General features: G+C 49.2%; 1 protein-coding gene across 2 annotated transcripts in view; it reads left to right on the plus strand.

The window, feature by feature from the left end:
* The window catches only part of DEAF1 (DEAF1 transcription factor), a 61,140-nt gene that overhangs the window by 29,078 nt on the left and 7,258 nt on the right, over positions 1 to 24,804 (plus strand). Inside the window, exons 9-10 of one of the 2 annotated variants that reach the window (XM_030801563.1) lie at positions 21,141 to 21,182; positions 21,762 to 21,851. In XM_030801563.1, coding sequence (XP_030657423.1) covers positions 21,141 to 21,182; positions 21,762 to 21,851 — 132 coding nt within the window. The remainder of the gene's footprint in view (positions 1 to 21,140; positions 21,183 to 21,761; positions 21,852 to 24,804) is intronic. The other variant, XM_030801562.1, reaches the window with a different exon arrangement.

Here is a 24,804-nt window from a genome sequence, read left to right on the forward strand (position 1 = left end):
AGGTTTCACCATGTTGGTCAGGCTGGTCCTGAACTCCTGACCTCAGGTGATCCTCCTGCCTCAGCTTACCAAAGTGCTGGGATTAGAGGCATGAGCCACCGCACCTGGCCTCTTTTCTTTTTTTTTGAGACAGAGTTTCGCTCTTGTTGCCCAGGCTGGAATCCAATGGCACAATCTTGGCTCACCATAACCTCCACCTCCCAGGTTCAAGAGATTCTCCTGCCTCAGCCTCTCAAGTAGCTGAGATTACAGGCATGTGCCACCACGCCCAGCTAATTTTGTATTTTCAGTAAAGACAGGGTTTCACCATTTATTTAGGTCAGGCTGGTCTCGAACTCCTGACCTCAGGTGATCTGCCCACCTTGGCCTCCCAAAGTGCTGGGATGACAGGTGTGAGGTACTGCACCCAGTTGATTTTCTAGATTTCCTACCACAACTGATTTCTAATTCAACTCCAATATGCTTAGAAAGTATACTCTGATTTCAGTTCTTTTACATTGATTAAGATTTATTTCGGCCAGGCATGGTGACTCACACCTATAATCCCAGCACTTTGGGAGGCCAAGGTGGGCAGATCACGAGGTCAGGAGATCGAGACCATCCTGGCTAACACCGTGAAACCCCTTCTCTACTAAAAATACAAAAAATTATCCAGGCATGATGGCAGGTGCCTATAGTCCCAGCTGCTCAGGAGGCTGAGGCAGGAGAATGGCATGAATCCAGGAGGCGGGGCTTGCAGTGAGCCGAGATTGCACCACTGCAGTCCAGCCTGGGCTACAGAGCGAGACTCTGTCTAAAAAAAAAAAACAAAAAACTTTTTTTTAAAGGGTTTCACTTTGTCACCCAGGCTGGAGTACAGACGTGTGACCTCAGCTCACTGCAGCCTCAAGTTCCCAGGCTCAAGCAATCCTCTGGCCTCAGCACCCCAAGTAGCTGGGACTATGGGCACGTGCCACCATGCTTGGCTAATTTTTATATTTTTCGTAGAGAGAGGGTCTCGCTGTGTTGCCAGGCTGATCTCAAACTCCTGAGCTCAGGCCATCCACCCACCTCAGCTTCCCAAAGTGCTGGGATGACAGGCATGAACCACTGTGCCTGGCCAAAATGTTTTGTTCATTAGCCAGATCACTGGAGCCCAGGGGTAGAGGCTGCAGCGAGCTGTGATCATGCTGCTGTGCTCCAGCCTGGGCAACAGAATGAGACCCTGTCTCAAAAAACAAAAAGATGTGTTTTATGATCATGTATATACTCTTCGTGGTGAATATTGCATACACACTTGAAAAGAGTTTTATTCAGTAATGTCATTAGGTCAAGGTGGTTCATAGTGTGGTTCAAATCTTGTTTTTCTTCAACCTAAAGATGTACTTTTAGCTTTTCTTTTCATATAGGTCTGTTGGCCATGAATTCTCTGTTTTTGTTTGTCTGTAATGTCCCTCTTTCACCTTTATTTTTGAGACAGAATCTCGCTCTTGTTTTCCAGGCTGGAGTGTAGTGAGCGCGAACTCAGCTCACTGCAACCTCCACTTCCCGGGTTCAAGCAATTCTCCTGCCTCAGCCTCCTGAGTAGCTGGGACTATAGGCGTGTGCCACCACACCCAGCTAATTTTTGTATTTTTGGTAGAGACGGGGTTTCGCCATGTTGCTCAGGCTGGTGTTGAACTCCTGGGCTCAAGTGATCCACCCTCCTGGGCCTCCCAAAGTGCTGGGATTACAGGCGTGAGCTAACACACCGGCCTATTTATTTATTTATTTATTTATTTATTTATTTATTATTTTTTGAGACCAAGTCTTGCTCTGTCACCAGGCTGGAGTGCAGTGGTGCCATCTCGGCTCGCTGCAACCTCCGAGCTCAGGCTGGTGTTGAACTCCTGGGCTCAAGTGATCCACCCTCCTGGGCCTCCCAAAGTGCTGGGATTACAGGCATGAGCTAACACACCGGCCTATTTATTTATTATTTTTTGAGACCAAGTCTCGCTCTGTCACCAGGCTGGAGTGCAGTGGTGCCGTCTCGGCTCGCTGCAACCTCCAACTCCCTGGTTCAAGCGATTCTCCTGCCTCCGCCTCCTGAGTAGCTGGGATTACAGGCACACACCACCATGCCCGGCTAATTTTTTGTATTTTTTATTAGAGACGGGGTTTTGCCATGTTGGCCAGACCGGTCTTGAACTCCTGACCGACCTCAGGTGATTCACCTGCCTCGGCCTCCCAAAGTGCTGGGATTATAGGCGTGACCTACTGCGCCAAGCCTGGGTTGTCACTTTTTATCATTCACCAGTTTAAAGATGTCTTTCCATCATCTTCTGGCCAGCCTGCCTGCCTGCCTTCCTTCCTTTCCTCCTTCCCTCCTTCCTTCCCTCCCTCCCTCCCTTCCTTCCTTCTTTCCTTTTTCTTTCTTTTTTGAGACAGGGTCACTCTCTGTCACCGAGGCTAAGAAGCAGTGTTGTGATCACATCTCAATGCGGCCTTGACTTCCTGGGCTCAGGTGATTTTCCCTCAGCCTCCAGAGTAGCTAGGACTACCGGCACTGGCCACTACGCCCGGCCAATTTTTTAGCTGGGGTTTCACCATGATGCCCAGGCTGGCCTCAAACTCCTTGGCTCAAGTGATCCTCTTGCCTCAGCCTTCTGAGTAGCTGGGACTACAGATGTGTACCACCATGCCCAGCTTTTTTTTTTTTTTTTTATAGATGGGGTTTCACTATGTTTCTCAGGCTGGTCTTGAACTCCTGGACTCAAGCAACCCACCTTCCTTGGCCTCCCAAAGTACTGGGATTACCAGCATGAGCCACTGCTCCTGGCTATAACCTATTTATTTTTATTTTTTTATTTTGTTTATTTTATTTATTTTTTTTAATCTCTTTTTTTTTTATTATACTTTAGGTTTTAGGGTACATGTGCACAATGTGCAGGTTTGTTACATATGTATCCATGTGCCATGTTGTTTTGCTGCACCCATTAACTCGTCATTTAGCATTAGGTATATCTCCTAATGCTGTCCCTCCCCCCTCCCCCCACCCCACAACAGTCCCCGGAGTGTGATGTTCCCCTTCCTGTGTCCATGAGTTCTCATTGTTCAATTCCCACCTATGAGTGAGAACATGCGGTGTTTGGTTTTTTGTCCTTGCGATAGTTTACTGAGAATGATGTTTTCCAGTTTCATCCATGTCCCTACAAAGGACATGAACTCATCTTTTTCGTGGCTGCATAGTATTCCATGGTGTATATGTGCCACATTTTCTTAATCCAGTCTATCATTGTTGGACATTTGGGTTGGTTCCAACTCTTTGCTATTGTGAATAGTGCTGCAATAAACATACGTGTGCATGTGTCTTTATAGCAGCATGACTTATAGTCCTTTGGGTATATACCCAGTAATGGGATGGCTGGGTCAAATGGTATTTCTAGTTCTAGATCCCTGAGGAATCGCCACACTCACTTCCACAATGGTTGAACTAGTTTACAGTCCCACCAATAGTGTAAAAGTGTTCCTATTTCTCCACATCCTCTCCAGCACCTGTTGTTTCCTGACTTTTTAATGATGGCCATTCTAACTGGTGTGAGATGGTATCTCACTGTGGTTTTGATTTGCATTTCTCTGATGGCCAGTGATGATGAGCATTTTTTCATGTGTTTTTTGGCTGCATAAATGTCTTCTTTTAAGAAGTGATTATTCATGTCCTTTGCCCACTTTTTGATGGGGTTGTTTGTTTTTTTCTTGTAAATTTGTTTGACTTCATTGTAGATTCTGGATATTAGCCCTTTGTCAGATGAGTAGGTTACAAAAATTTTCTCCCATTCTGTAGGTTGCCTGTTCACTCTGATGGTAGTTTCTTTTGCTGTGCAGAAGCTCTTTAGTTTAATGAGATCCCATTTGTCAATTTTGGCTTTTGTTGCCATTGCTTTTGGTGTTTTAGACATGAAGTCCTTGCCCATAGTCCTGAATGGTATTGCCTAGGTTTTCTTGTAGGATTTTAATGGTTTTAGGTCTAACATTTAAGTCTTTAATCCATCTTGAATTAATTTTTGTATAAGGTGTAAGGAAGGGATCCAGTTTCAGCTTTCTACATATGGCTAGCCAGTTTTCCCAGCACCATTTATTAAATAGGGAATCCTTTCCCCATTTCTTGTTTTTGTCAGGTTTGTCAAAGATCAGATAGTTGTAGATATGTGGCATCATTTCTGAGGGCTCTGTTCTGTTCCATTGATCTATGTCTCTGTTGTGGTACCAGTACCATGCTGTTTTGGTTACTGTAGCCTTGTAGTATAGTTTGAAGTCAGGTAGCATGATGCCTCCAGCTTTGTTCTTTTGGCTTAGGATTGACTTGGCGATGCGGGCTCTTTTTTGGTTCCATATGAACTTTAAAGTAGTTTTTTCCAATTCTGTGAAGAAAGTCATTGGTAGCTTGATGGGGATGGCATTAAATCTATAAATTACCTTGGGCAGTATGGCCATTTTCACGATATTGATTCTTCTAACCCATGAGCATGGAATGTTCTTCCATTTGTTTGTATCCTCTTTTATTTCATTGAGCAGTGGTTTGTAGTTCTCCTTGAAGAGGTCCTTCACATCCCTTGTAAGTTGGATTCCTAGGTATTTTATTCTCTTTGAAGCAATTGTGAATGGGAGTTCACTCATGATTTGGCTCTCTGTTTGTCTGTGATTGGTGTACAAGAATGCTTGTGATTTTTGTACATTGATTTTGTATCCTGAGGCTTTGGTGAAGTTGCTAATCAGCTTAAGGAGATTTTGGGCTGAGACGATGGGGTTTTCTAGATATACAATCATGTCATCTGCAAACAGGGATAATTTGACTTCCTCTTTTCCTAATTGAATACCCTTTATTTCCTTCTCCTGCCTGATTGCTCTGGCCAGAACTTCCAGCACTATGTTGAATAGGAGTGGTGAGAGAGGGCATCCCTCTCCTGTGCCAGTTTTCAAAGGGAATGCTTCCAGTTTTTGCCCATTCAGTATGATATTGGCTGTGGGTTTGTCATAGACAGCTCTTATTATTTTGAGATGCGTCCCATCAATACCTAATTTATTGAGAGTTTTTAGCATGAAGGGTTGTTGAATTTTGTCAAAGGCCTTTTCTGCATCTATTGAGATAATCGTGTGGTTTTTGTCTTTGGTTCTGTTTATATGCTGGATTACATTTATTGATTTGCCTATGTTGAACCAGCCTTGCATCCCAGGGATGAAGCCCACTTGATCATGTTGTATAAGCTTTTTGATGTGCTGCTGGATTCGGTTTTCCAGTATTTTATTGAGGATTTTTGCATCAATGTTCATCAAGGATCTTGGTCTGAAATTCTCTTTTTTGGTTATGTCTCTGCCAGGCTTTGGTATCAGGAAGATGCTGGCTTCATAAAATGGGTTAGGGAGGATTCCCTCTTTTTCTATTGATTGGAATAGTTTCAGAAGGAATGGTACCAGTTCCTCCTTGTACCTCTGGTAGAATTCAGCTGTGAATCCATCAGGTCCTGGACTCTTTTTGGTTGGTAAGCTATTGATTGTTGCCACAATTTCAGAACCTGTTATTGGTCTGTTCAGAGATTCAACTTCTTCCTGGTTTAGTCTTGGGAGGGTGTATTTGTCGAGGAATTTATCCATTTCTTCTAGATTTTCTAGTTTATTTGCATAGAGGTGTTTGTAGTATTCTCTGATGGTAGATTGTATTTCTGTGGGATCGGTGGTGATATCCCCTTTTTCATTTTTTATTGCATCTATTTGATTCTTCTCTCTTTTCTTTATTAGTCTTGCTGGCGATCTATCAGTTTTGTTGATCTTTTCAAAAAACCAGCTCCTGGATTCATTAATTTTTTGAAGGGTTTTTTGTGTCTCTATTTCCTTCAGTTCTGCTCTGATTTTAGTTATTTCTAGCCTTCTGCTAGCTTTTGAATGTGCTTGCTCTTGCTTTTCTAGTTCTTTTAATTGTGATGTTAGGGTGTCAATTTTGGATCTTTCCTGCTTTCTCTTGTGGGCATTTAGTGCTATAAATTTCCCTCTACACACTGCTTTGAACGTGTCCCAGAGATTCTGGTATGTTGTGTCTTTGTTCTCGTTGGTTTCAAAGAACATCTTTATTTCTGCCTTCATTTCATTGTGTACCCAATAGTCATTCAGGAGCAGGTTGTTCAGTTTCCATGTAGTTGAGCGGTTTTGAGTCAGTTTCTTAATCCTGAGTTCTAGTTTGATTGCACTGTGGTCTGAGAGACAGTTTGTTATAATTTCTGTTCTTTTACATTTGCTGAGGAGAGCTTTACTTCCAACTATGTGGTCAATTTTGGAATAGGTGTGGTGTGGTGCTGAAAAAAATGTATATTCTGTTGATTTGGGGTGGAGAGTTCTGTAGATGTCTATTAGGTCCACTTTGTGCAGAGCTGAGTTCAATTCCTGGATATCCTTGTTAACTTTCTGTCTTGTTGATCTGTCTAATGTTGACAGTGGGGTGTTAAAATCTCCCATTATTATTGTGTGGGAGTTTAAGTCCCTTTGTAGGTCACTCAGGACTTGCTTTATGAATCTCGGTGCTCCTGTGTTGGGTGCATATATATTTAGGATAGTTAGCTCTTCTTGTTGAATTGATCCCTTTACCATTATATAATGGCCTTTGTCTCTTTTGATCTTTGTTGGTTTAAAGTCTATTTTATCAGAGACTAGGATTGCAACCCCTGCCTTTTTCTGTTTTCCATTTATTTGATAGATCTTCCTCCATCCCTTTATTTTGAGTCTATGTGTGTCTCTGCACGTGAGATGAGTTTCCTGAATACAGCACACTGATGGGTCCTGACTCCTTATCCAGTTTGCCAGTCTGTGTCTTTTAATTGGAGCATTTAGCCCATTTACATTTAAAGTTAATATTGTTATGTATGAATCTGATCCTGTCATTATGATGTTAGTTGGTTATTTTGCTCATTAGTTGATGCAGTTTCTTCCTAGCCTCGATGGTCTTTACAATTTGACATGTTTTTGCAGGGGCTGGTACTGGTTGTTCCTTTCCATGTTTAGTGCTTCCTTCAGGAGCTCTTTTAGGGCAGGCCTGGTGGTGACAAAATCACTCAGCGTTTGCTTGTCTGTAAAGTATTTTATTTCTCCTTCACTTATGAAGCTTAGTTTGGCTGGATATGAAATTCTGGGTTGAAAATTCTTTTCTTTAAGAATGTTGAATATCAGCCCCCACTCTCTTCTGGCTTGTAGAGTTTCTGCTGAGAGATGAGCTGTTAGTCTGATGGGCTTCCCTTTGTGGGTAACCCGACCTTTCTGTCTGGCTGCCCTTAACATTTTTTCCTTCATTTCAACTTTGGTGAATCTGACAATTATGTGTCTTGGAGTTGCTCTTCTCGAGGAGTATCTTTGTGGCATTCTCTGTATTTCCTGAATCTGAATGTTGGCCTGCCTTGCTAGATTGGGGAAGTTCTCCTGGATAATATCCTGCAGAGTGTTTTCCAACTTGGTTCCATTCTCCCCGTCATTTTCAGGTACATCAATCAGGCGTAGGTTTGGTCTTTTCACATAGTCCCAAATTTCTTGGAGGCTTTGTTCATTTCTTTTTATTCTTTTTTCTCTAAACTTCCCTTCTCGCTTCATTTCATTCATTTCATCTTCCATCAGCGATACCCTTTCTTCCAGTTGATCGCATCTGCTACCGAGGCTTCTGCAATCTTCGCGTAGTTCTCGAAATTTGGCTTTCAGCTCCATCAGCTCCTTTAAGCCCTTCTCTCCATTGGTTATTCTAGTTATCCATTCATCTAATTTTTTTTCAAAGTTTTTAACTTCTTTGCTATTGTTTTGAATTTCCTCCCGTAGCTCAGAGTAGTTTGATCGTCTGAAGCCTTCTTCTCTCAACTCATCAAAGTCATCCTCTGTCCAGCTTTGTTCCGTTGCTGGTGAGGAACTGTGTTCCTTTGGAGGAGGAGAGGTGTTCTGCTTTTTAGAGTTTCCAGTTTTTCTGCTCTGTTTTTTCCCCATGTTTGTGGTTTTATCTACTTTTGGTCTTTGATGATGGTGATGTACAGATGGGTTTTTGGTGTGGATGTCCTTTCTGTTTGTTAGTTTTCCTTCTACCAGACAGGCCCCTCAGCTGCAGGTCTGTTGGAGTTTACTAGAGGTCCACTCCAGACCCTGTTTGGCTGGGTGTCAGCAGTGGTGGCTGCAGAACAGCGGATTTTCGTGAGACCACAAATTCAGCTGTCTGATAGTTCCTCTGGAAGTTTTGTCTCAGAGGAGTACCCGGCCGAGTGAGGTGTCATTCTGTTCCTACTGGGGGGTGCCTCCCAGTTAGGCTGCTCGGGGGTCAGGGACCCACTTTAGGAGGCAGTCTGTCCGTTCTCAGATCTCCACCTGTGTGCTGGGAGAACCACTACTCTCTTCAAAGCTGTCAGTCAGACAGGGACATTTAAGTCTGCAGAGGTTCCTGCTGAATTTTTGTTTGTCTGTGCCCTGCCCCCAGAGGTGGAGCCTACAGAGGCAGGCAGGCCTCCTTGAGCTGTGGTGGGCTCCACCCAGTTCGAGCTTCCTGGCTGCTTTGTTTACCTAAGCAAGCCTGGGCAATGGCAGGCGCCCCTCCCCCAGCCTCGCTGCAGCCTTGCAGTTTGATCTCAGACTGCTGTGCTAGCAATCAGCGAGACTCCGTGGGCATAGGACCCTCCGAGCCAGGTGTGGGACACAATCTCCTAGTGTGCCGTTTTCCAGGCCCGTTGGAAAAGCGCAGTATTAGGGTGGGACTGACCCGATTTTCCAGGTGCCGTCTGTTACCCCTTTCTTTGACTAGGAAAGGGAACTCCATGACCCCTTGCGCTTCCCGAGTGAGGCAATGCCTCGCCCTGCTTTGACTCACACACAGTGCGCTGCACCGACTGTCCTGCACCCACTGTTTGGCAATCCCTAGTGAGATGAACCCGGTACCTCAAACGGAAATGCAGAAATCACCCGTCTTCTGTGTCGCTCAGGCTGGGAGCTGTAGACCGGAGCTGTTCCTATTCGGCCATCTTGGCTCCACCCTCTTTATTTTTTTATTTTTTTATTTTTGGAGACGGAGTCTTGCTCCCCAGGCTAGAGTGCAGTGACACGATCTCAGCTCACTGCAAGCTCCACCTCCCAGGTTCAAGCGATCCTCTTGCCTCAGCCTTCCAAGTAGATGGGACTACAAGTGTGCACCACCACACCTGGCTAATACTTTGTTTTGTTTTGTTTTGAGACAGAATCTTGCTCTGTCGCCCAGGGTTGGAGTGCAGTGGCACGATCTCAGCTCACTGCAACCTCTGCCTCCCGGGTTCAAGTGATTCTCCTGCCTCAGCCTCCCAAGTAGGTGGGACTACAGGTGCATGCCACCACGCCTGGCTAATTTTTTGTATTTTTAGTAGAGAGGAGGTTTCACTGTGTTAGCCAGGATGTTCACAATCTCCTGATCTCGTGATCTGCCCGCCTGGGATTACAGGTGTGAGCCACTGTGCCCAGCCTCAGGATCTACTTCTTTTGGCTATTTTTTCCCTTCAGCATGGATCCTGTTACCCTTCTTCACACGTCCAGTACTTCCTGATTGTCTGTTGGAATTTTAGTTTATATACTGTTTATATGGTAGAGACTGAATTCTGTTGGATTCTGTTGTCTTCCCCTGAAGAGTGTTGGGCTTCGTTCTCGCAGGCTGAATTCCTGTGGATCACCCTGAAGAGGCTCAGTGTCGATGCTGTTAGGGCAGGTCTGTCTGGCTTTTTCTTCGGCCTAACACATGCTTAGTCTTGGATCTGCGAAGATGTGGTTTTTCTGGATGTTCCTGGGAAGCCCGTGGTGTTTTTCAGCCTCTAACTTGTGAAGGTTCAAACTCCAGACTCTTTCAGGTGGGGAGCAGCAGCCACGGTCTCTGCTCAGTGTTCTCGGTCTTCAGCCGTCCATTTCTGCTGGGCCCCTGGGGACGCTGTGTCATCAGCTCAGGGTCAGACAGGGACGTGGGGAGCGTTTATGTGCTGGACGGGGATGTCCTGTCTCTGTGCCTGCTCCTTTCTAGAGTTTCTCCCCTCATTTTCCAGCCACTTTGTCAGCTCTGGCCAGGGTGACTGCAGCCTGCTACCATGGTGTGGCCACCCATGTCTGGTGGCCTGGGGCTGCCTCCGGGAGAAGCCATCCTGGCTACATCTCCCTGCTACGTCACCTGTCCCTGCTACGTCACCTGTCCCTGCTATGTCACCTGGCTGCCTCTCTCCCCTGCTCATTTGGCAGCCAGAGCATCTGATGCCGCTGCATCACCTGGGTCCCTGCCCTGAAAGGCTGGGCTTTGAATTTTATTTGTAATTTTATGTATTTCTATGAAAGAAATGTGGCATGAAATCCCTTTATCCTTAAAATCCCGTTTGGTAGACAGCTAAGCCTTTTAAAAAGTTAGAAAGGGCGGCCCCTTTCTCGGCTGGAAGCAGCTGTTGCAGTGAACATCCCGTGCTTCTGAAAATGTCAGGAGTTAGAAGAAATGTCAGGAAGTGTTAGAAGCGATGTGTTCCCTTTCTCTAAAGCTGTGTATCGGACGTGTCATTCGTAAAGCCATTAGTTGAATAGCTGAGTCAGGACTTAGGGGGTCCGAGTGTGATGCCCTGTCCTCCTCCTGTCAGTGTGAATAGCTGAGTCAGGACTTAGAGGGTCCAAGTGTGATGCCCTGTCCTTCTCCTCTCAGTGGGAATAGCTGAGTCAGGACTTAGAGTGACTGAGTGTGACCCCCTGTCCTTCTCCTCTCAGTGGGAATAGCTGAGCCAGGACTTAGAGGCTCTGAGTGTGACGCCCTGTCCTCCTCCTCTCGGTGTGAATAGCTGAGCCAGGACTTAGAATGACCGAGTGTGACGCCCTGTCTTCCTCCTCTCGGTGTGAATAGCTGGAGTCAGGACTTAGAGGCTCCGAATGTGATACCCTTTCTGTCTTCCTCCTCTCAGGGCCATGGCTTGGGGTGGACGCTGCTTCACACTCCTGCAGGGTGGCCCAGACACAGTGGGTTTCATTTTCTTTTTTTTTTCTTTTCTCTGGTGGCTACAAAAGTGAACTTTTTTCTTTTTTTTTTTTCTTTTTTTCTTGAGACAGATTTTCACTCTTGTTGCCCAGGCTGGAGTGCAATGGCGTGATCTTGGCTCACAGCAACCTCTGCCTCCTGGGTTCAAGGGATTCTTCTACCTCAGCCTCCTGAGTAGCTGGGAATACAGGCATGTGCCACCATGCCCGGCTAATTTTTGTATTTTTAGTAGAGACGGGGTTTCTTCATGTCGGTCAGACTGGTCTCGAACTCCCAACCTCACGTGATCCGCCCACCTCAGCCTCCCAAAGAGCTGGGATTATAGGCGTGAGCCACCACACCAGGCCCTATTTTGTCCATTTTCTTGAGACATCTTAAATAAATGAACGTATAACTTCGGGAAGCCATGCTAGCAGACAGGACCACAGTGCTTTCCGTGAGGTGGCCATCTCCTAGAGCCCAGCAGACCAGACCTTCACAAGAAAAACCACTGAGGAGATGGAGGAGGAAAGGCCAAAAGCCTGATATTCACTGCAGAGGCAGTCGCTGAGGACATGGAGGAGGAAAGGCCAAAAGCCTGGTGTTCACTGCAGAGGCAGTCACTGAGGAGATAGAGGCGGAGGGGCCAAAAGCCTGGTTATCACTCCAGCGGCAGTCGCTGAGGCGATGGGAGAGGAAAGGCCAAAAGCCTGGTATTCACTCCAGAGGCAGTCCTTTTTTGTTGTTGTTGAGTCTCACTCTGTCACCCAGGCTGAAGTGCAGTGGCAGGATCTCGGCTCACTGCAACCTCCGCCTCCCGGGTTCAAGCGATTCTCCTGCCTCAGTCTCCTGAGTGGCTGGAATTACAGGCATGCGCCACCACGACTGGCTAATTTTTGTATTTTTAGTACAGATGGGGTTTCGCCCTATTAGCCAGGCTGGTTTTCAACCCCTGAGTTCAGGTGATCCACTCTCCTTGGCCTCCCAAAGTGCTGGGATTACAGACGGAAGCCACCACGCCCAGCTAGGTTTTGTTTTTTTTATAGAGACAGGATCTCGCTATGTTGCCGAGGCTGGTCCTGAACACCTGGTCTCAAGGTATTCGCCGAGTCAGCCTCCCAGAGTGCTGGGACTCTAGGCCTGAGCCCCTGCTTCTGGCCCCCAGGCCAGTAGTAAAAAGCAAGATATCATCCCTTTCAGAGCATCAGGACGGCAGTTGTGCTTAGGGAGGCTGGGAATGGGCATCGTGCCCCCTGGGGGTATGGCACGGTCACTTGCCTGAGGAGAGATTCATGGTGCCGCTGTCCCCTGCTGCCCTGCTGAGGGTTGACATGGTGAACAGTCACGGGCACTTGGAGACGTGGTTGTGCCTGGTTCTGTATGCATGAAGCCGTTCTAGCAAAGGTGGTGGTCACTTGGACCATTGTGGTGCCATCATGGCTACAGCACCCAGGCAGGAGCAGGGCCGCTGGGTCCTGGTGAGATGATGGTTCTGAATTAGATGTGGAGATTTCTTTGAGATCAGCCCCACAGGTATCTTATGAGGGCTCGGGGGTGAGGCTCAGAAGTCCTACAAGGAGGGGCCTCTAAACCTGTGTCACTTCAGCCTGCGGCAACAGCAGCGCGGAGCGGCCTCCGGGAGCCTGGGGTCGCCTGGGCCGGGCGGGAGTTGGAAGTTGGCGAGGGGAGGAAGGTGGTCGCATGTTGGCGTCCTCCTGCCCTGTAGGAAGTACTGAATGGTTCCCCACAACAGTAGGGTGAAAATGAGTTTCCGTTCCCTGATCCCACGCCACTGCAGAATGGGAGGAAGGCTTTATGCCGGGGTGTCCAATCTTTTCCCTGGGCCACACTGGAAGAAGAGGAATTCTCTTGGGCCACACATTAAAAATCTCATAATTTTTTTTGTTTTATGAGACGGAATCTTGCTCTGTCGCCCAGGCTGGAGTGCAGTGGCGTGATCTCGGCTCACCACACACAACCTCTGCCTCCTGGGTTCAAGTGATTCTCTTGCTCCAGCCTCTTGAGTAAGTGGGATTACAGGTGTGCACTACTGCACCCAGCTAGTTTTTGTATTTTGCCATGTTGGCCAGGCTGATCTTGAACTCCTGACCTCAGGTGATCCGCCCACCTCGGCCTCTCAAAGTGTTGGGATTATAGGCGTGAGCCACTGCGCCCGGCCCATGATGTTTTAAGAAAGTTTACGAATGTGTGTTGGGCCTCATGCAAAGCCATCCTGGGCTGCATGCGGCCCACGGGCCATGGGTTGGACAAGCTTGCTTTGTGCCATTAAATTGTTATTTGTAATTAGTGCTGGAAAGGAAGGGTTTGAAAGGCAGACACTGCTGTCTCTGAATGGAAAGGTCCATGTGTGGGAATGAGGAAGCCTTGCTCATGAGCAGCCTGACAGAGCAGCCGTGCCTCCAGCAGTGGGAGGGCAGGCCTGATGCTGCCGCTTCCACATTCTATCTGGAATGTTTGTTTTTGAGACGGAGTTTCACTCTTGTTGCCCAGGCTGGAGTGCAGTGGTGCAATCTCAGCTCACTGCAACCTGTGCCTCCCAGGTTCAAGTGATTCTTCTGCCTCAGCCTCCCAAGTAGGTGGGGTTACAGGCGCTTGCCACCACACCTGGCTAATTTTTGTATTTTTAGTAGACGCGGTGTTTCACCATGTTGGCCAGGCTGGTGTTGAACCCCTGACCTCAGGTTATCCACCTGCCTCGGCCTTCCAAAGTGCTGGGATTACAGGCATGAGCCTCCGTGCCTGGCCTTTTATCTGGAATTAAAAAAAAAAAAAAAATCAAATGTAGCCCAGCTGAAGCTATTAAGGGGATTGTTGCCAGTTTTAACCATGGGAAATCTGCATTCGTGTGTATGTAATGAGCTCTGCAGAGATTCGACAAGGCAGAAGAGCAGATGCCCTTGGCTGTCAAGGGCACAGTGTCCAGTGGAAGCCGAGTGGCTGCAGGGTCTTGGACTCACTGCCCTGGCCTCAGCTTGTTGGCCATGCTGCCCTGAGCGCAAACCCCGTTCCTCCAGTCTGTCCCCGTTTCTAGTAGCTCTCTCTCAGGCTTTCTCCAGTCTCCCTAACTTACTTTTAAAGTGTTAAATATAGTACAGCACAGAAGGGTATGAAAGGGAGAAGAATACGTAAGTTGGACAGTAAATAACAATGTCATTGACTCCTAGGAAGCTCAGAAATAGGTCTGTGCTGTACCTGGATGGCGCCTCTGTGCCTGGGGATCTGGAAGGATGGAGCCAGACCCCAGAGCACCCGCTTCCCCGCGGGGCCTCTCCCGACACTGTAAGGCCGCCAGTACCACAAGCAGCACCGAGAGGGGCTTGTGTTTCAGTGACATTTCCTTGAAGTCCAGGTATGGGGCTTTTGTAGATGAGGGCTTTTGCCTGCCTTGTTCTGCAGTGTCCGCCTAACACTCACGTGAGCCAAATGGGCCTGGCGAGACCCAAGACAGCGTAGTCACCTGTTCTGCATCAAAGGTCAGATTCCAAAGCTGGACCAATGTCCTGCCGTGGCCGAGTGAGCGAGGGTTGCTGGTGTCTTTGGGATACTTGGGAGCAGCCCGCCGTCCCCGTGTCCCCAGGGAACTCTTCGGAGCACCCCTGGCAGCGTGGAAGCCCACGGAAATGCAGCCTTGTAGTCTCCCGAGGGAGCCGGGGGTGTGGTGGTGGGAGGGGCGGCCAGGTGCCCGGGACGGGGTGAGGCGGTGCTGGCGGGGCAGGCTGGGAAAAGGTGCCCGGGACGGGGTGAGGCAGCACTGGCGGGGCAGGCTGGGAAAAGGTGCCCAGGACGGGGTGAGGCAGCACTGGCGGGGCAGGCTGGGAAAAGCACAGAGGTGGCTTTGCAGTCCCACTTCAGTGGGACCCTGCCTGACCAGCGGGATGAGGTGTGTGGGCTTTTGGGGGCAGGGGCAGGGACAGGTTGTAAATTTGATTTTGCCCGATGCTTCCTCAGAGATCTGTATCATGGTCATTTCATAGAAACGGCAAACTCTGTCCCAGCTCAAAAGGATGCTATTAGACTAATCCTTTGATCTCCTTACGTGTGCGGCTCAGCTTTCAGATAAACCTGCTTGATTTTTTGAGGGTTTTCTCTTATTTCAGTTGCTTCCTCGAGGGAGAGTAATCCAGTCTAATTTGCATTTCTCTTACTTTTTTTTTTTTTTTTTTTTTTGAGACGGAGTCTCGCTCTGTCTCCCAGGCTGGAGTGCAGTGACCCGATCTCAGCTCACGACAACCTCTGCCTCCCAGGTTCAAGCGATTCTCCTGCCTCAGCCTCCCAAGTAGCTGGGACTACAGGTGTCTGCCACCACGCCCAGCTAATTTTTGTATTTTTAGTAGAGACAGGGTTTTACCATATTGGCCAGGCTGGTCTCGAACTCCTGACCTTGTGATCCGCCCGCCTCAGCCTCCCAAAGCGCTGGGATTATAGGCATGAGCCACCACACCCGGCCGTATTTCTCTTACTTTTAAGCTGAGCTGCTGCGCTCTCACAGGACACAGTCATGGGGAGCCCCCTGCCCCATGGTGGGCATTGGTGAAGCCACAGTGGTCCTGGGGACAGACCTCAAGGGTGAGCAGCAGCAGCCCCTTGGGCCCCGCCTGCCCAAGCCCCGCCTGGCCCCACCTGCCCTGTGTTGGGGACTTTGTATTTCAGCCTCCATGCAGGGTGACGCTGGGACTCCCCAGCTTCCAGTTCACGGCCTCAGGGTCCAGCAGGTTCTCCTGAAGCCCCGTCTACCACCGGCTTCTTGCTCACTCTCCCCTCTCCTGCTCCGTCTCTCCAGAGGAGGCCAGGCCTGTGGAATTAGGTGGCTGCTTCACCTGAACTCACTGCAGTGCTGGGAAAGGAGCCTCTGGGACTAGACCCAGGAGCGGATCTGCAAAGGCTACTCAGGGTTCTCCCAGCGGCTCTGAACCCCGAGTCCAACTCGCCCTCCAATCACCTGGCCCCTGAAGCAGGTGGAGTCCCCTGTGCACAGTGGGCCTGTGGCCCCAGTTGGTTCAGGTGTGATGGTGACATGGAGTTGGCTCCATCGAGGCTCCTGGCAGCGTTCACATCCTCTAAGAATAAGTCGTAAAGAAAGCACTCCTCGTGAGATACACAGTCCACCAGGCTGCCTCCAACCACAGCCTCAGCTCCATCTGGGGTGTGTCTAGGTTTTCTTTTTCATTATTTTTTTATCATTTGAGACATGTTCTCCCTCTGTCACCCAGGCTGGAGTGCACTGGTGCGACCTCCGCTCACTGCAACCTCCATCTCCCAGGCTCAAGCAATCCTCCCACCTCAGCCTCTCTAGTAGCTGAGAGGTGCATGCCACCATGCCCAGCTAATTTTTGTTTTTTTTTTGTTTTTGTAGAGACAGGGTTTTGCCATGTCACCCAGGCTGGCCTTAAACTCTTGGGCTCAAGCGATGCTCCTGCCTCGGCCTCCCAAAGTGCTGGGATTACAGGTGTAGCCACCGTGCCTGGCCAGTATCTAGGTTTTCAAGTTAGACTTAGTTTTATTTGCAGAAAGAATAATGAATACATTATTAACTTATTCTTTGATAGTTAGAAATTAATAGGCATTTTGTATGTGATCTTATGGTCTTACTCTTGGTTGGCTGTTTCTAAAGGAGTGGCTCTGTCATCTGTAATTCGTCTAATTTAAAAATCAATTATAATGAAACCAGCATATGTGATTCACAAGGCTTTTTTCCACCTGGACCAAAGTACAGCAACTATTGTGTTGCCAAAGGTAGGTGTGTTCCTGTTGTGTGATGTGCAGATGGGGGGCCCCTGCAGCAGGGAAGGCAGGCCAGGAAACCCCTTCGCAGTCTACTGAGGGGCCAGACCCGCTGCTCGGGCAGGACTCCCCACAGGGTGCTCTGCTGCAGTCTCCTCGTCTGCCCGCCCGCGGCCCAGAGAATTCTGAATGCCAATGGCAATGCCAGCTGCTTGGCAGCATGAGCTTCTCGGGGCGCCCGGGCAGGCCTGGGCACTTCTGCCCTCTGTGCCATCCGCAGTCCTGTGATTTCCTGACGGTTTCCTGAAAGCGCAGAATGGGACTTGTCGATGTCCTTGGCTGCAGAAACACAGTTTCTTGTCCTAACCTTCTGCAACGCACACTCACCTCTTCCGCAGTAATGAATGTTTTTTTTTTTTTTTTTTTTTTGAGACGGAGTCTCGCTCTGTCACCCAGGCTGGAGTGCAGTGGCGCGTTCTCAGCTCACCGCAAGCTCCGCCTCCTGGGTTCACGCCATTCTTCTGCCTCAGCCTCCCGAGTAGCCGGAACTACAGGCACCTGCCAACACGCCTGGCTAATTTTTTTGTATTTTTAGTAGAGACAGGGTTTCACTGTGTTAGCCAGGATGGTCTCGATCTCCTGACCTCGTGATCCGCCTGACTCGGCCTCCCAAATTGGTGGGATTACAGGTGTGAGCCACCGTGCCCGGCTAATGAAAGGTTATTTTTAAAAATAAACGTATTTCGGGATAATTTTAGGTTTACAGAAAAGTGGCAAAGTGAGCACAGAGGGTCCCTTCTGCCACTCCGCAGCCTCCCCTCTGTAACTTCTAAGCCCACAGGGCATGGCTGTTGTAGCTGAGAAACCAGCGCTGGGTGTCACTGTGAACTCCAGACTTTGAATTTCACTGTCAACGTCCTGTTTCTGCTCTAGGACCTTGTCCCCGCTGCCACCTGTGGGAGACGGCCTCCCATGCACCATTTGCCCAGCACCCTCAGGCCTGTGACTGTCTCTCAGTCTTTCCTTGTCTTCCATGCCCTGCAGTTCTGAGAGGGCCTGGCCAGGCAGTTTGTCCAGGTGCCCTGATCCAGGCTTGTCTTGTGCTTTCTCGTGGGGGTGGACGACAGGTTTCAGGGAGGGGTGCCGCCGCCTGTCTCACCCCACTGTGGCGTCCCTGACATCCAAGTGACATTACAGACAGCTCTGACCTTCCTCACCAGAGTCAGGTGTCTGCAGGTGTTTCCTTGGTGACAGGATTGCTTCTCCCTTTGCACATTTAGTCAGGGAGCAAGTCCATGGCCGTGGGGGGCTTCTCCTAGACAGCGGAGGATCCGGAATAGTTTGGACTTTATTTATTTGATCATTTGTTTGTATCAGGATGGGCTCATTTTATATATGTTTTAAACTCTGAGCTAGAATGCAACACTACTCTTTTGTGAATCACACTGTCTGTCCTTGGCCCTAGGGAGCTCCTGCCGTCGGCTCCTGGGTCCCCTGATGCACCCCCATCAACAGACTTTTCATTTCGGGGCATGTCCTGACTTCCTGGCACTGCAGGGTGCTCCAGGCTCCTCCTGCATTCACTGCCCTGGCCCGGGAATCAGCCCCTTCTCCAAGAAGCCCCGGGTCCTTTTATTGGAGAGTCTTAGTGAGGCCTGGGTGCCAAGTGGGTGCCAGGTGGGTCCGATGTTGCTGGGATGTTGTCACTTGGAGGCCCTCAGCTGCAGAGCAGGGAGAGGGTGTCACCTGTTCAGCTGCAGAGCAGGGACGAGGGTGTCACCTGTGTGTATGAACATCTCCGCAGCCACTTCTGTATCTGTGAAGAGAACATGAGTTCATGCTACTGCCTCTGACTCTAATTCAGACCCCAAAGCTCCTTCTAACCTTCCTAGAGCGTTATTTTTTAGTTTTTTTTTTTTTTTAAAGAAAAAAGTTTTGCAAAGGGCGTACTGCGAAAGGCCCAAGCAGTTGAAAGTCCCAGCTGAGGCCGAAGAGGCGCCTGTGAGGCAACAGGACAGGCTTCCCGTTCAGTTCAGGGGTGCTGTCCTCCAGGAACTATGCTGGGTGGCAAGTACAGGACGTCCTGGTGTGTGGTGCTCAGGGACTGCTGGACACGGAGCCTTGCGCCCTTCTCAGCGTGGGGGCCGCTCCCCGGGACAGTGACCACGCTCCCGCCAGCCTCCCACCCCACCTGACCTCTGTCTGTGAGGGGCTGGACCAGGGTCCTGCCTGGCCTGGCCATCCACGGAGCAACCCAGGATGTTAATAAAGCCTACAGAAGCTGTGTTCTCCTTCGAGAAACTTCTCTGTGGTTACAGACTTTTTAAGAAATATTTTGTCGGCCAGGCGCGGTGGCTCATGCTGGTAATCCCAGCATTTTAGGAGGCCAAGGCAGGCAGATACCTGAGGTCAGGAGTTTGAGACCAGTCTGGCCAACAGGGCGAAACCCCGTCTCTACTAAAAATACAAAAATTAGCCAGGCATGGTGGCGAGCGCCTATAATCCCGGCTACTTGGGAGGCTAAGTTGGAAGCATTGCTTGAACCTGGGAGGTGGTGGTTACAGTGAGCTGAGATCGTGCCACTGCACTCCAGCCTGGGCAACAGAGCGAGATTCCATCTCAAAAAAAAAAAAAAAAAAAAAAAATTTTATCATTTAAAGTAGAGGCACAGGCGAGGCGTGGTGGCTCCTGCCTGTAATCCCAGCACTTTGGGAGGCCGACTCAGGTGGATCATTTGAGGTCAGGAGTTCAAGACCAGCCTGACCAATATGGTGAAACCCCATCTGTACTAAAAGTACAAAAAAATTAGCCAGGCGTGGTGGTCCGTGCCTGTAGTCCCAGCTGTGGGGAGGCTGAGGCACGAGAATCACTTGAACCCAGGAGGTGGAGGTTGCAATGAGCCAAGATTGCGCCACTGCACTCCAGCCTGGGCAACAGAGCGAGACTTTGTCTCAAAAATGAATAAATAAATAAATAAAAGGCTGGGTGCAGTGGCTCAAGCCCGTAATCCCAGCACTTTGGAAAGCCAAGGCAGGTGGATCATGAGATCAAGAGATCGAGACCATCCTGGCCAACATGGTGAAACCCTGTCTCTACTTAAAAAAAAAAAAAAAAATTAGCCAGGTGTGGTGGCGGGCACCTGTAGTCTCAGCTACTTGGGAGGTTGAGGCAGGAGAATCACTTGAACCCGGGAGGCAGAGGTTGCAGTGAGCTGAGATCGTGCCACTGCACTCCAGCCTGGCGACAGAGTGAGACTCCATCTCAAAAAATAATAATAAAGTAGAGGCAGGGGGCAACCTAAATTAGCACCAAAATTCCTCCTAATGCTCCTGTTTTCTGAAGTGAGTGACTGAATGTTGGAGCTCTGAATGTCTTACAACTGGGAAAATGTTAAAGATCACGTTTGCAAAGACGGGAGGCAAGCATCAGAGCAGAACCTCGGAGCAGGTCTGCACGCGTGCAGGAGCCGTGTGGCCGCGCTGGAGTCGTTTCCTGTGGTGCTCACATACGCTGCCACTCACCCACTGGTCACGGCCCCTCCCGCAGCACCTGCGGATGATCTGAGCGCTTACCGGGCGTGTGGGTCGCGGCGCCAAGGCCTCTCCTAGGCCTGGTGGTCTTCTCCGTCTCAGAGAGCATTGACGGCGGAGCTCACAACTGTCAAGCACATTAGTCATGCTGCAAACATTAATCATTGACAGCATGTGACCTATGTGCTGATTAAAAAGAAAAGCTCCAATAATGTAATTCCAGGAGAAAGTATACAAACCTCTGGTGTCATCTTTTCAATCCACCACAGAAACCGGCTCGGGTGGGCGGTGGGGGTGTTGGCCGTGGCACCGCCGCAGCCGTTTGGGACACACGCCTGCCACGGTGCGCCCAGGCTGACGCCCACAGCCCTGCTCAGGAGTGCTGGGAGCGGTGGACTCCTGAGTTTGATTTTCTGTGCTGGCCTGGCTGGAGTGAAGCTCCTTGGAGTTTGGAGAAAGATTTCCATGCTGATTTCCCTTTGTTTTTTTTGTTTGTTTTTGTTTTTGTTTTTTGAGACAGTCTTGCTCTGTCACCCAGGCTGGAGTGCAGTGGTGCGATCTCAGGGTTTCACTGTGTTAGCCAGGATGGTCTCGATCTCCTAACTTCGTGATCTGCCCACCTCAGCCTCCCAAAGTGCTGGGATTACAGGCACGAGCCACCCCATCCGGTCCTGATTTCCCTTTTTTTTGAGACAAGAGTCTCGCTCTGTCACCCAGGCTGGAGTGCAGTAGTGTGATCTCGGCTCACTGAAACCTCCACCTCCCGGGTGCAAGTGATTCTCCCACCTCAGCCTCCCAAGTAGCTGGGATTACAGGCGGCCACCACCACACCCAGCTAATTTTTGTATTATTATTAGAGATGGGGTTTTGCAGCGTTGGCTGTGCTGAACTCCTGACCTCAGGTGATCCGCCTGCCTCGGCTGCCCAAAGTCCTGGGACTACAGGTGTGAGCCACTGCTCCTGGCCCATGCTGATCTTCCAGTGAATGAATGTAGGGGGCAAACTGCACTGAGGCCAGAAAAGAGCTGATTCTGGAGGTGATGAGAATGTTCTGAGCAGCACTGGGGCGGAGGCCCAGTCAAGAGTCCAATGGGGGCTGGGCGCAGTAGCTCACGCCTGTAATCCCAGCACTTTGGGAGGCCGAGGCAGGTGGATCACGAGGTCAGGGGTTCAAGACCAGCCTGACCAACATGGTGAAACCCTGTCTCAACTAAAAATACAAAAATTAGAAATATAAAAATTAGCTGGGCGTGGTGGCAGGCACCTCTAACTCCAGCTGCTCAGGAGGCTGAGGCAGGAGAATTGCTTGAACCCAGAAGGCGGAGGTTGCAGTGAGCCGAGATCGCGCCATTGCACTCCAGCCTGGGGGACAGAGCGAGACTCCGTCTCAAAAAAAAAAAAAAAAAGTCCAATGGGGAGACCGGAGACCTCGGGGCCTCCCGTCTGCACCTGCCTCTGTCCCCGGCGTCTCAGGGGCTCTCCGTGGCCACGTCACTGACCGGCCTCTTGTGTCCTTTTTGCAGCAATCCTGCGTTAACTGTGGCCGGGAGGCTATGAGCGAGTGCACGGGCTGCCACAAGGTCAACTACTGCTCCACCTTCTGCCAGCGCAAGGTAGGTCTCACCTGCACCACGCCCAGTGCCCCCACCTCCTCCCTCGCTACGAAGACCCCTGGGTGGCCCTCCGTCCCCTTGTGGTCCTGGTGCCTCAGACCACGCCTGACTCCTCTCCCTGTCCCTCCCTCTGGGAATCCGGGGCTCCTGCCTGGCTCCGTGAAGACCTTGCAGAAGGCTCACATGTGCCATGGCCAGGTAGTGCTCTCATGTGAGGCCCCACAGGTGGTGGCTGGAAACCCTGAGGGCTGCTGGTCAGCGCTTCCCAGCCCTCCACACCCCTGCACAGCCACGCAAGAGACTGTCCACAGTTCCTCTATTATTCAGCCCTCCGCTCCACAGAAATTCAAGATAAATTTTGTAGGCTAGAAACGGTAGTTCAGGATTGTATAACTTTTTCTACCATAATCAGAGTACTTGGGAGCATTTAGTCACTCTTTTTTTTTTTTTTTTTTTGAGACAGAGTCTCGTTCTGTCGCCCAGGCTGAAGTGCAGTAGTGCGATCTCGGCTCACTGCAACCTCTGCCTCCCGGGTTCAAGCGATTCTTCTGCCTCAGCCTCCCGAGTAGCTGGGATTACAGGCATGTGCCACCACGCCCGGCCAATTTTTGTATTTTTAGTAGAGATGGGGTTTCACCGTGTTGGCCTGGCTGGTGTCAAAATCCTGACCCTCAGGTGATCCGCCCACCTTGGCCTCCCAAAGTGCTGGGATTTAGAAGCATGAGCTACTGTGCCTGGCAGCTTTACTAATCTTTTTGATGTTTTTTTTTCTCATATTTATGAGAGATGCTGGTCTGTGTTTTCTCCTGTGATGTCTTTGTCTCATTTTGGTGTCAGAGCAACACTGGGCTTTCGAATCAATTGGGAAGTGTGCCCTTCTGCCTCCTCCTCTATTTTCTTTTTGAGACAGTTTTGCTCTGTAGCCCAGGCTGGAGTGCAGTGGCACGATCTCGGCTCACTGCAACCTCCGCCTCCCAGGTTCAAGTGATTCTCCTACCTCAACCTCCTGAGTAGCTGGGATTACAGGCATGCACCTCCACCCCCAGGTAATTTTTATGTTTTTAGTAGAGACAGGGTTTCACCATGTTGCCCAGGCTGGTCTCAAACTTCTGGCCTCAAGTGATCTGCCTGCTTCGGCCTCCCAAATTGCTGGGATTACAAGTGTGAGCCACGGCACCCGGCCTGTGTTTCATCTTTATTCAGTTCAAATATTTTATGCAGTTGAAAATATTTGCCGTGTGATTTTTTTCTGTGACCTATGAGTTATTTGGAAGTGTGTGCTGGATTCAGGAGTAGATCTAAAAAAGAAGTAGAAGTATGCTAATTTCAAATATTTCTGGATTTCTTAAATGTACCTTTATAATTAATTTCTACTTTAATTACATTGTGGTTCAAGAACATACTTAGTATTTTTCAGTACCTTTAAATTTATTGAGATTTGTGTTAGGGCCTAGCGTTTGGTCTTATCATGGAGAGTGTTGCTTGTATATTCTGCTCTGTTGGATGGAGTGTGAGATAGATATCAGGTTGGTTGATAGTATTGTTCAACTCTTTCATATTCTTGCTGATTTTCTCTGCTTGTTCTACCCCTTATTTAGAGTGCAGTGTTGAACTCTCCAGCTATTACTGTTGAATTATCTGGTTTTTGTTTTTGTTTTTGTTTTGAGACAGAGTCTCGCTCTGTCACCCAGGCTGGAGTGCAGTGGCACCATCTCGGCTCACTGCAAGCTCCGCCTCCCGGGTTCACGCCATTCTTCTGCCTCAGTCTCCCGAGTAGCTGGGACTACAGGTGCCCGCCACCACGCCCGGCTAATTTTTTGTATTTTTAGTAGAGACGGGGTTTCACTGTGTTAGCCAGGATGGTCTCGATCTCCTGACCTTGTGATCTGCCCTCCTCGGCCTCCTTTCAAAGTGCTGGGATTACAGGCGTGAGCCACCATGCCTGGCCGAATTATCTGTTTTTATCTGCAATTATGCCTGTTTTTGCTTCATTTATTTTGGGACTCTGTTGTTAGGTGCATATATGTTTAGTTTATAATTATCATTCCTGATGAATTAGCTCTTTTATCATTATAAAACATCCTTCTTTGTCTCAGTAAGTTTTTATTTTTTATTTCTTTAATTTTTTTTTTTTTTCTTACAGAGATGGGGTCTTACTATGTTGACCAACCTGGTCTCCATCTCCTAGCTTCGGGCGATCCTCCCATCTCAGCCTCCCAAAGTGCTAGGATTATAGGCATGAGGCACTACACCAGCCAATAGAAGTTTTTATATTAAAATATATTTTTTCTAGCTGGGCACAGTGACTCATGCCTGTCATCCCAGCACTTTGGGAGGTTGAGGCAGGTGGATCACCTGTCAGGAGTTTGAGACCAACTTGGCCAACATGGTAAGACCCCATCTCTACTAAAAATACAAAAATTAGCCTGGCGTGGTGGCACGTGCCTGTAATCCCAGCTACTAGGGGGGCTGAGGCAGGAGGATTGCTTGAACCTGGGAGGTGGAGGTTGCAGTAAGCCGAGATCGCTCCACTGCACTCCATCCTGGGCAACAGAGTGAGACTCCATCTCAAAAAAAAAAAAAATTATCTTTTCTGATAGTAGTATAGACACTCCACCTGTCTTATGGTTAATGTTTGCATCTTTTATTTTTGAGACAGAGTTTCACTCTGTCATCCAGACTGGGGTGCAGTGGCATGATCTTGACTCACTGCAGCCTCTACAGATACACACCCCAGGCCCAGCTAATTTTTTGTATTTTTAGTTGAGACGGGGTTTCGCCATGTTGCCCAGGCTGGTCTCGAACGCTTGGACTCAAGTGTTCCACCCCTGCTTGGCCCCCCAAAGTGCTGGATGACAGGCATGAGTCACTGCGCCCAGCCTGCATCTTTTTAAAAAACATTTTTTTGGCTGGGTGCAGTGGCCCACACCAGTAATTCCAATACTTTGGGAGG

The sequence above is a fragment of the Nomascus leucogenys genome, chromosome 21, assembly GCF_006542625.1.
Source record: "Nomascus leucogenys isolate Asia chromosome 21, Asia_NLE_v1, whole genome shotgun sequence".
Lineage (NCBI taxonomy): Eukaryota > Metazoa > Chordata > Mammalia > Primates > Hylobatidae > Nomascus > Nomascus leucogenys.